The sequence below is a fragment of the Pongo abelii genome, chromosome 6, assembly GCF_028885655.2.
Source record: "Pongo abelii isolate AG06213 chromosome 6, NHGRI_mPonAbe1-v2.0_pri, whole genome shotgun sequence".
Lineage (NCBI taxonomy): Eukaryota > Metazoa > Chordata > Mammalia > Primates > Hominidae > Pongo > Pongo abelii.
In genome coordinates, this window is record NC_071991.2 from 77,406,840 (window position 1) to 77,419,494 (window position 12,655).

Genomic DNA, 12,655 nt, shown 5'->3' on the forward strand with positions numbered 1-12,655 from the left:
GAACCAATGTATAAGTCAATGTACAAAACCAACACAGGTCAGGGGACCAGAGTAAGAGTGTTATTCCAAATAAATACAACCTATTTCACAGTTTTACCTAGAGTGTGCTTAGGGGCAAAGGCATGAGAAAGCAATGAAGAAAAACAGGTTAATTTTGTTTCCAGCTACATGTTTCTCGTAAAGGGAAGAAAACTAAGTATCAGGGTAACGGGGGTATGGGAAAGGCCTTTCGCTGTATACTTTCTACTTTTGAAACAAATGAACATATAACCTATTAAAATTAATAAGTAGAATTTTGACTTTGGTAATTTTAGAGATAGTATTTGAAGCTAATGAATAAAATGTTAAATATTTTAGTTATGGGTTAACATCTTTCATCAATATAGCTGAGTATATTCCTTTAGCAATCAAAGAAATTACTCCCTAAACCAGGAACATGACTAATTTGGTGTGAACTATTCAACTCTAGGATTCTACAATCCTCTGTCTCATAATTAGATGATGGCTGAGAGAAAAAGTAAAGGTGATCTCAACAGCCAGTCAGGGGCCAGCTCCACAAAAAATAATTTAGACCCCTAGAATGCAATCTAAGAGGCAAAAACAGCCAAATCTTCAGTCTTGCTTCCATTTCATGAAGAAGTCCCCCAGCCCCTAAAATGTTTCAGCAACTGCTGTTTCTTAAATATATTTCAACAGCAAGCCCTTTGACAAGGGCACAGGAAACTCAGACAGCTGTATAAAGTGTGACTTTTGGTCAGGAAATGAATTTCTGATCACAGTGATAAAACTGAAAGTTATTTTTTATATCAGTAAGTATTTGAGGTGCATCATCTATTCCTTTGACTAAAGTCCTCCCCAACCAAGCTTCTTTCAGGAATGGAGGAAAAGGCTAGGTACTTTAAATATGACATCAACAGAAAAGAATATATATGTTTTAGTTCAGAGTTAGTTAACTTTATTGAATGTTGCCTAAAGCCAAATGCTAAGTACTTAGTCTGGATCTGTTTCTTAAAAACAAATAAAAACAAATAGATTTCTAGGGAAAGATGCTGGCATAGAGGCAGGATCATAAAACTCCATACACTGAAGTCTAATGAGATTAAGAGAAACTGCTTTATGTGCTTTTGGCATGTCTCATGTTTCATAGTTTAACTTTTAAAAATTAATTTAAAACAATAAAATACCAAATATAATAATAACATCACCTGGAGAAAGGGAAGTATCAGTATATGTAATTTTATTTAAGATCTAACCATCCCATCTCTCACCCCTCAGAGAATACAAGTTTTGAAATCTCTCCCTGGTATCAACCAAGAGACCAAGTGCCACGGAAGAAATTAAGAAAATTTTCTGAAGTGCTACAATCCAAAAACATACTAGGCTAGTAAGTTACTTAGGTAAAATCCTTTCAGACCCAAGTGACAGAGAATTCAGATGATATTTATACTGTGTTATGCTAGAGCACAGAGGAAGGAAATCTTGCAAAACCTGTTTATGAAGCAAGTGTAAAAGTACTCTAAGGCTCAAAAAAAAAAATTTAAGAACTCATTGCTGAATAATAAACAAATATAAAATTAACAAACATATTCACTGATGAAATGGCATTTTCCACATAAATTATTATTCCTGATTAAAACAAGAAAAATCATTAGTAAAATAAGCATGTGTACTCTATGTATAACAAGCACATATGCCTCACAGCAAATGTCAGTATACCTTGTCCAGTGAGTAAACGAGATACATTACCATTAGAGTCAAGAAAGAGGCCAAGGCAGCCAGGTGCGGTGGCTCACATCTGTCATCTCAGCACTTTGGGAGGCCGAGATGGGTGGATCACCTGAGGTCCACCTGAGGAATTTGAGACCAGCCTGACCAACATGGTGAAACCCCGTCTCTACTAAAAAATTAAAAAATTAGCTGGGCATGGTGGCGGGTGCCTGTAATTCCAGCTACTCGGGAGGCTAAGGCAGGAGAATCACTTAAACCTAGAAAGTGGAGGCTGCAGTGAGCCAAGATAGTGCCATTGCACTCCAGCCTGGGCGACAGAGCAAGACTCCGTCTCAAAAAAAAAAAAAAAAAAGTCAAGGCATTCAGTACCATAACTGTTAGTTTACATGGTTCTGCGAGTGGCAACAAATGCAATTCCAAAAGAGGACGCATACCAAGAAATAAATAACGAAAAGGATGTAGAATTACTATTTGGATGATCGTACAGCCGAAAAACCAAAGAAAATTACCTAAAAATTACTAGAAACAAGAAAAGTCAAGTTGAAGATGTCCTGTACATAAATTAGATATTAAATATCCTAATTACAACAGCAACCAAAAAAGACAAAATATTTAGATATAAGTTTAACAAGAAATGTGTTGTTCCAATAAGAAGTTGTAAAATATTCTGAAGGGCAAACATAACGCTTGAATGAATAAAAAGATATACCCCTTTCTTGGATAAAATTCAATATGGTAACAATTCCCCTGAATTCATATTTAATTGTAATATAAAACATTTTGAGGAATTGGACAAATTATAAAATTAACTGAGAAAAATAAATATGCAAGACTAACCATACAAATTATTAAAATGAATTACTAAGCAATACAAATTAAAATCATTCAGTATTAAAAAAGATATTAACGGTATATAGTATAGCATAGAGAAGCCAGAAAGAGATCCAAATAAGAATGGAAATTTATGATATAACAATGATATCTCAAATCAGCAGGGAAAAGATAAAACTCTTTATCAACTGTTAGTCACTTTGAAAAATAAATAAAGCTGGATATCACCTCATGCCTTCCATCAAAATAAACTCCAGAAATATCAAAGACACAAATATTTAAAAAGAAACATAAGACTATTAAAAGAAAATATAGTTTAAATGAATTTTTTTAACTTGGAGTGGAAAAAATCTTTCCCAATTATGGCATAACGCAAAAAGCCACAAGGCACAGACCACTGTAATAAATACAGCAGCCAGTAATAAACCCTAGCATATATGGTAAATTGATTTTTGATAAGGGTGTCAAGGCCATTCAATGGGAAAAGGACAGCCTTTTCAACAAGTGGTGCTGGGAGAACTGGATATTCACATCCAAAAGAACGAAGTTGGACTCTTACCTTTTACAAAAATGGACTCAAATGGATCAAAGACCTAAACTTAAAGGCTAAAATTCCTAGAAGAAAATAAGAAAGCTTCCTGACACTGGATTTGGTAAGGATTTCTTGAATATGCCAACAAAAGTACAGGCAACAAATGGAAAAATAGATAAACTGGACTTTATCAAAATTAAAAACTAGTACACTATCAAAAGAATAAAAAGGCAACCTGGCCAGGCGTGGTGGCTCACGCCTGTAATCCCAGCACTTTGGGAGGCTGAGGCGGGCAGATCACGAGGTCAGGAGATCAAGACCATCCTGGCTAACACAGTGAAACCCCGTCTCTACTAAAAAATACAAAAAATTAGCCGGGCATGGTGGCAGGTGCCTGTAGTCCCAGCTACTCGGGAGGCTGAGGCAAGAGAATGGCATGAACCCAGGAGGTGGAGCTTGCAGTGAGCTGAGATCACACCACTGCACTCCAGCCTGGGTGACAGAGCAAGACTCCATCTCAAAAAAAAAAAAAAAAAAAAGAATAAAAAGGCAACCCACAGAATGGGAGAAAATATTTGCAAACCATGTATCTGATAAGAGATTGATATCCAGTATATATAAAGAACTAAAACTCAACAACAAAAAACCCAATTCAAAAACAGATAAAGGACTTGAATAGACATTTCTCCAAAAAAGAAATACAGATGGCCAAAAAGCAGATGAAGTGATGCTCAGCATCATTAATCATTTAGGAAATACAAATCAAAAATCACAGTAAGATACCAGGGTGACTATTATTTTTTAAAAAAGGAAAAAAGAAAATATTGGCAAAGATGTAGAAAAACTGGACCCCTGGCCGGGCATGGTGACTCATGCCTGTAATCCTAGCACTTTGGGAGGCCGAGGTGAGCGGATCACAAGGTCGAGAGATCGAGACCATCCTGGCTAACACAGTGAAACCCCGTCTCTACTAAAAACACAAAAAATTAGCCAGGCATGGCGGCGTGTGCCTGTAGTCCCAGCTGCTGGGGAGGCTGAGGCAGGAGAATGGCGTGAACCCAGGAGGCAGAGCTTGCAGTGAGCCAAGATAGTGCCACTGCATTCCTGCCTGGGTGACAGAGCAAGACTCCATCTCAAAAAAAAACAACAACAACAACAAAAAAAAAACAACTGGACCCCTGTGCGTTGCTGATGTGAGTATAAAATAGTACAGCCATAGTGGAAAACAGTTTGTCAGTTCATCAAAAATTTAAACACAGAATTACCCTATGATCTAGCAGTTCTACTTCTGGATATATATACAAAAGAACTGAAAGCAGAGACTCGAAAAGATACCCATACACTAATGTTGCTAGCAGCATTATTCGCAACTGTCAAAAAGCAGAAACAACCTAAATGTCCATCCATAGATGAATAGATAAAGAAAATGTGGTATGCATATCTAATAGAATATTATATTGCCTTAAAAAGGAAGGAAATTTTGACACACGGCTACAATGTCGAATCTTGAAATCATTATACTAAGTAAAATAAACCAGACAAAAAAGGAAAATACTGTATGATTTTTCTTATATGAGGTTCCTAGAGTATATTCACAGAGACAGAAAGCAGAATGATGGCTACCAGAGGCTGCGGTGTGGTGGGGAGGATGGAGAGCTAGTATTTAATAGAGTTTCAGCTGGAAAAAGTAAAAAAGTATTAGACATGGATGGAGGTAATGGTTGGACAATAATGTGAATGCACTTAATGCTATGGAACTGTACATTTAAAAAATGGTTAATTCATTTTCACTCATGGTAAATTTCATTATTTTTTTTTTGTGGGAGGAGACAGAGTCTTGCTCTGTTGCCCAGGCTGGAGTGTAGTCACGTGATCTCGGCTCACTGCAACCTCCACCTCCCGGGTTCAAGCGATTCTCTTGCCTCGGCCTCCTGAGTAGCTGGGATTACAAGCACAGGCCACTATGCCTCCCTAGCATGTTATATATATTTTATCACAACTTAAAAAATAGAAAAAAAAATGAGGTAGGGATTTACACGTTATAAGGAGAGATGCCCATGATCCATCAAATGGAAAAAGCAAGTCAGTAATATGATATAAAGTATGATTCCATCTCTGTGTGTATATGTTTAAACAATATATTTCTATAGGTACAGAAAATTTCTCAAAATATGTATCCCCCAAAAACCTGTTAATAATACTTTTTTTAAGTAGTAGGTCTAGGGAGTTAGTGGCTACTATTCACGTCCTTCTATATTATGGATTATTTTCCCATCAAATATATGATGGATTATTTTACCATCAAAAAGCATTAATTTTAAAACAAAATCAGATAAAACCCAAAAATACATAACCTGAAATATTTACTTCTGTTGATTTAGCTGAATTAAAAACATTCTGGGATAATTATAGAATGTCTATAAATGTATCACTAAGCATCCCTGCAAGAACTGAGAAGCACAGAGATTTTATAAGATATTATGACAGGATGCTGACCCTGGCAGGGAGCAGATTCCTAAAGTGGAAATTCTATGTTTAGGCAAGTGACTTTTTTCTTTTACAAGTTATATATAAAAAGCATTAAATCCATCATTTTATTAGAATATAAATCTAATCAAAAGCATTTTAAATCCTCATTTAAAAAGAAGAAAGAAGCAAGAAGGCAGTGGTGGTTTCTCTTGTTAAGACTGAATACATTCACTTGCAGAAAGCTTGTTAATGAAAATTAGCTCTGTAGATTAACACCATCATGTCTTCTAGTTTAATAGACATTTCAAAAGAGGTGACATTTTGAGGCTGAGGTAGCCCGTTTCAGGGGCTGTTTTGGATGGACTACTCATACAAAGAAAATCGCATCTAACTGTATCAGAAAAAGTTTAAGGCCTATAAAACTCAAAGAAAGGTATAACAGGAAAATAAACTATTAAGACACGATTTTTAAATGTTTAAAAAAGATTAAGAAAACAAGTTAATTGAGCAAATGGCAAAACTCTAAGAAAAAAAAAAACCACTTCAAGTGCTCAGTTTTTTTTTCATTCTATTTTGATACTGATTTTATGTCCACACTGAATCTTTTGAAAAGCTTTTAATTAAGAAAAATAATATACTATGCTCTGACAGGCCTACAAAAATTTGTTTAAAAGGGTTATACTTTGCATATTAGTCAGTAAAGACTAGATTATAGGATAGTAACTACACAATCTCCAAATCCAAATGACTTAAAACTGCAAAAGCTAATTTCTTGCTCATACTACATGTATGGGTCATTAAGAAGGCTATGCTTGTCACTGTCAGTGACCCAGATGGACAGAGTAGGAATGAACAGTTACTTCCCTGTCAGAGAGAATGCACCAGTTCTTTAAAGCGTCTTCCCAAATCAAGTCTCATGGCCACACTTAACTTCAAGTGGGCAGAGAAGCAGAATCCTATCATGTGCCCAGGAGAGAGAATGCCAATATTTATGAATAGCTCTAATCATTACTATACCTGGGAAGTTGTAGGAAATACCTCTGATTATTGCTGTATATATTATTTTTATTACTTGACCACTTTACAAAGAATATATATTACTTTCACATTTAAAAACACATTCAAACACAGAATTTAAAATTTGTCCAGAGACTACACCTCAGACTATGGGGTGAAGACTGAGGAAACATTACTGTTTTATTATAGTAACCTTAATTGCAAGTTCAATTTTAAGAGTTGGTAATATATTTTTTGTTTTAAAAAGGTTGTATCTGCAAGGCTACAGTAATAAAATATTAAATTTCACAAATGGATTTTAGTTTTTCTTTCTACAAGGCTAAACAGATGACTCTAAATAACCAGCAGTGATCCATTTTTTCAGAGGCCTTAAAAATGTAAAGCTGTATCTTATAATCCTCAGGATAAACGTGTGAATGTGCAAATCGGGTATTAGTAACTTCAATTTACAGAAAAGAAAGCTTAAGACTGGGTCACAAAGCAGTTAAGTCAGTGGGTCATGAATTTTTTTTTAACATTTTGCTAATAAAAATTTCAAACAGAACAATTAAAAAAAAAAACTGTTCAGTGAAGGCCCATAAAGCCAATACTCAGCTTTTCTAAATAACATTTTGCTCTATTTGCTCCACCAGATATCTATCTAGGTATCCACCCATCAATTGATCTTATTTTTGATTCATTTCAAAGTTGCAGACAGCAGTATACTTCATCTCTAAACATCTGAGTTCAGTATTTGTTTTCTGTTCATATTCTGTATTTTTAAAGTTAAAGTTATATAGCAAAATGCACAAGTTTACACTTGGGTAAGTTCCGATAAATGAATTCACCAACATAACCCAAACTTAACTATTAAGACATATAACACTGGCCAGGCATGGTGGCTCATGCCTGTAATCCCAACACTCTGAGAGGTCAAGTCTAGTGGATCACTTGAGGCCAGGAGTTCAAGAACAGCCTCTACTGGTGAAACCCCACCTCTACTAAAAATACAACATTAGCTGGGCATGGTGGCAGGGGCCTGTAGTCCCAGCTAATTCCCAGCTACTTGGGAGGCTGAGGCATGAGAATTGCTTGAATCTGAGGGGCAGAGGTTGAAGTGAGCCGAGATCACATCACCGCACTCCAGCCTGGGCAACAGAACAAGACCCCATCTCAAAAAAAAAAAAAAAAAAAAAAAAAAAGATATACAACATTTAACTTACAGAAATAGAGAGTAGAATAGTGGTTATCAGAGGCTAGGAGTCCTTGGGAGATGCTGGTCAAAGGACCCAAAATTTCAGTTACAAGAAACAACTTCAAGTGATCTACTATACATCATAATGACTACAGTAAAATATATGGTATATTTGAAAATTGCTAAGAGAGTAGATTTTCAGTGTTCTCACCACACATAAAAAAATGAGGTAATGCATCTGTTAAATGGATTGATGTAATCATTTCAAATGTGTGTGTGTCTATCAAGCTGTACACCATTAATATATAAATAATTTTTACTTAATTAAAATTAACTAATTTTTTAATTAACATTTCCATTATCCCAGAAAGTTCCCTCAGTGGGCCTTGATTTGAATATGTGATCTGGTTCCAAAGTCTACAATCTTTTCACAACACTATGCTACTTCTTTTTAATATATAAACATACTAAACAATATTAAATTTTTTATGTCAAGCTCTCAATAATTAAGGTAGTTGAAACAGAAATATAAAAGGAAGAACACCCTCAAGACACCCTCCACCAAGGCCAAACAACCCAGGTGTTTAATGTCTGTAGCAAGCTGAGTATACCACCTTCCTTCCACCAATGTCCACTACATAATTCTACTACATAAATAAAACAACTTCTTCCCACCCTAAGAGTTCAACAGTTAATCCAGGAGGAATGGATGTCACCATAAAAAGTATCTCATATGTTCATCTCCTGTATCTTCAATTAAACTAATAAATGGTTAGGGAAAGACCATTTCTTATGCTTGTGAGGCAAGAAGCAGGTTAGTGGCTAGTGGTTGCCATAAAAGGCAATAGACAGCTGAAGAAAAAAAAGGAAACGCTTTAGAATCAGCCAGGTCTGGGTTCACTGTCCTCACGCTTAATACGTACTACGTACATATTACCTAACGATGTAATATGTATGTAGTACATATTAATGTACAGCTATGTAATGATGTACAAATTACTTCACTTCTCTAAGCCTCAGGTTCCTCATCTGTAAAATGAGCCCTATATTTTACCTTCTTTTCAATGTCAAACTTCTCAAATAAATGACCTACATCCAGATAGATGCAAGCCAGACAAGCCCTTATCCTGGACTTCAAAATTTAGGAGAAATTCCTCTGGTCTTCTAGCAGCCATGCCCCTCCCCATGGGATAAGAGACCTTGGGAGCAAAGAGCATGGACGTCATGAGCCCATGCCTGGCTGTAGAATATACTCCAGGTAATCTAAAACCGGGAATTTCCTGAACAAACAGCAATAGGCTTGGCTTCTAAGGTCTGAAGACCCATTCCCTGGTTCTTGCTTTTTGAGGATGGCACTTGAATGTGAGGACTGGTGGGTCCAAGTGCATGTGTAAAGCCAGGTTAAAGTACAGAATAGATTGCAGGGTAGGAAGAGAATGGGACTTAGGCTCAGACAAGGTGGGCCTAGTGGGCCTGGTGGGCCTGCCCCATGTGGACATATACCAGCAGATAACTCTGAAGAATCTGAGAATTCTTAGTTTACACCTCATCTTCCAGGTCCATATGAAGATTATTTGTCATTGGGTAGTAGGGGGAGGACAAAATGTATTTTACTCAATAATTTGTTCATTTAACTTACATACATATAGTATATTGGCCTTTATATTTGCTGCAGACCCTGCAAATGTTACAAGTGGGCATGTCTACATATACTACTAATAACTTAAATGTGTATATAGTATTTGCCAAATTTACCTTCAATATTATCATACTTAATCACACAGTAATATTATGGGTTAGGTTTTATTAACCCCACTGCACAGATAAAAAATCAGACATGTGTAAGAAACATATCCAGCGTTCTTTTCTTCTATCTCCACATCACTCTCTTAACTCTCAAATAGTAGGGTCTCCTACTCTAGCATTATCTCCAATACTGCACTCTCCAAGACAATGTGCCTCTGATCCCTAAATCTGGTCCTTAATCACCATGACCTCTCTTCAGCATCTGATACTGTCAACAATTTTTTCCTTTCTTAGAATAGCTTTCTCCTCTGACTTCTAAGGCTTCACTATTCCAGTTTTTCACCTAGCCTTTCACTCTTCCTCTGGCTTCTCTTCTTTTTCAGAATTTTCGTGAAGAGCAAATAAGATAATGTTTCTGGGCCAGGCGTGGTGGCGCATGCCTGTAATCTCAGCACTTTGGGAGGCTAAGGCAGGTGGGTCACCTTTGGTCAGGAGTTCCAGACCAGCTTGACTAACATGGTGAAACCCCATCTCTACTAAGTACAAAAACTTAGCCGGGCATGGTGGCAGGCACCTATAATCCCAGCTACTCGGGAAGCTGAGGCAGGAGAATCGCTTGAACCTGGGAGGCGGAGGGTGCAGTGAGCTGAGATCGCGCCATTGCACTCCAGCCTGGGCAACAAGAGAGAAACTCCTGTCTCAGGAAAAAAAAAAAAAAAAAAAAAAAACACAAGATAATGTTTCCCTCTGGATAGTGTCAGCACATAGCATTCATTTCATATGTTGGTTTGGTAATCTAAAAAGAATAGCTACCATTTTTTAGTGCAGTGTCACAGCACTAGGTACATACATACATATGTATGTTTGTATTATCCTATAATCCCAGTTTAATAATAATAAAAATGGAGCTCATATTAGTTAATAGATTAGCCTGTGTTAGAAATCTGGCTCCAACACTTTCTAGCTCTGTGCTCCTAGATAAATCATTTAAGTTCCCTGAGTGACTGCTTTTCCATCTGTGTAATGTTGCAATGGTCTTGTGAGAATTAAATGAAACAGGTTATAAAACAAACAGTACATGGTACATAGTTAATAAATATTAACTCCCTCCTCCTCTTGCTGCTTTCAGATGAATATATTAGTTTTTTTCTTGTGTGTGTGTGTACCCTTCCAAAAACTAAGTCCTCCATCACTTGACCTTCTTCTTTCATACTTTATAACTACATTTTTTTAATTTTCTTTTTTCTTTTTTAAATTATTTTTAAATTTTATTTTCTATACTTACATTTTATCATATTTGTGACTCTAACTCCCCTAGAAGGATGGTTCTGAATTAATTATCTGTGTCCAGATCTCTAACTGTCCAGGCCCACACCTCTAAGTTTTGCTAGTTATTTCTATTTGGAAATTCCACTGCCTGCCATATTAAACTTATCCTCTTCCTCACTAAATGAAGACTGGAAATCAAAAGAGTAGAGCAGCATAAAATATTACAAGGACAGAATTGATGAGACAGATGATAAAGAAGAAGCCAATTTCACAGTTTCAAGCTTGCCTGAGAAAATGACAAAAACTGAGAAGCAGAGTTTTACAGATCATGTCCAAAACTCTCTCTCTTTTTCCTCAGTCTTCAGACATGAAACTCTAATTATTCTATTACTCTAACCTACAAAGCCCAAAATGTTCTCTTTCCTTTGAATGCCCTCACATTTACATACTCCATTCATCTAACGTCGAATTATACACTGTCTTCTTTTACCAATTTTTATAAATGTGTATCTTATCTACCTAACTGTGCTGCAGGTTTTTTAAAACCAATGACTATCTCTTATATTTTTAGTATTCTTCTTTATGCCAATAAATGCTGATTGACTACTGTTATGAAGGTATGGTCAAGAACTCAGATAATCATGAATAAAGATGTTTTCAGATTTTTTTTCTGATGTGGAGGAAAAGCTTTTCAAATCAAAAGCTTGGAGATCCTTCCAAAAACAGGGAAAATGTGACAGTTAATTTCTATTTCCCTCTGAAGGCTTTTAGTCTTGGTTTCAAACCAAAAAAAAATAAATTCTCCAACACAGATTTCATTAGGCATTTGTTACTACTTTATAAATTATTTTCAAGAACTGTGCAAACTCTTCTTAAAAAATTATATTTTCTAAAATGGTTACTAGTCATTTTAATTTTTATTGGAAAGCAATTCTTAAAATTACAACATGTCTACAACCATGTAATATAGACTGATGTGCTATTTAAGTATTAAAGAATTTCAAAACTTCTAAAACCCAGATGACAAAAAACAATTATTGCAAAGTTTATTTAAAACAATGGATTTTTCCTTTCTTCCTTGGTTGGATGTATTTCGAATTTGGGAAAATTTGATTATATTACATTTTCTTTACTGTGATCAAAACCGAAGAAGTACAGGGTAATAAGCTGATTTTGATTTCCTTATTTTACCTGAGTAGCTTTGTCTTTCATGCATGAAGGGTAGTGAACATGAGGATCCCGTGGCCACTGTCCTGTGAGGTAAGGTCCTGTTATTGTATCCAAAGAGGAGGTTCGCCTTATTGTACTAGAGGTCCGAACTTGCTGAGATTTTGCCCTGTCCGCTATAGAAAGTAAAAAAAAAGATTAGTCATTAGTGAATAAAATAAAATTTAAAGTTATTTAACTTCATAGTTTGTGGAATGTCATCCTGTCAGTTTTCCCCATGATATATATATTTACACTAATAGCCCTGTTGTATGATCAGATGAAATGTATGAACCATGTCCCAAGGAAAATACATTCATGTTAAATCTCACATACATTTCCAGGGCTCCCACAGACCCTATGAAGCCTATCCATTTTATATAAATCTGCATATCATCTCATTGCCATTATTTTAATTAAGACTCCCACTCATGTCTCACCTGAACTGCCAGTTTTCTAACTGCTATCCCTGTATCCATTTCAACTAAATTTTACAGTGTCATACCCAAATAGAAAACATTTCCATGGTTAGTCATTGTCTTTAATTTAAAGCCCATATTATTTAGTATGACATAATAAGCTTTCACGATTTGGGTGCCATATACCTCAATGTCTCATATCTTGCTACTCCATAAGCCCATGTTAAGCGTCACATGAATGGCCTGTGTTTTTCCAAAGGTAAA

General features: G+C 35.8%; 1 protein-coding gene across 4 annotated transcripts in view; it reads right to left on the reverse strand.

Moving 5' to 3' along the window:
* The window catches only part of GLCCI1 (glucocorticoid induced 1), a 118,474-nt gene that overhangs the window by 71,360 nt on the left and 34,459 nt on the right, over positions 1–12,655 (reverse strand). For all 4 annotated transcript variants that reach the window (XM_024249643.2, XM_054559451.2, XM_054559450.2 and 1 more), the window contains exon 2: positions 11,958–12,109. In XM_024249643.2, the coding sequence (XP_024105411.1) occupies positions 11,958–12,109 (152 nt within the window). The remainder of the gene's footprint in view (positions 1–11,957; positions 12,110–12,655) is intronic.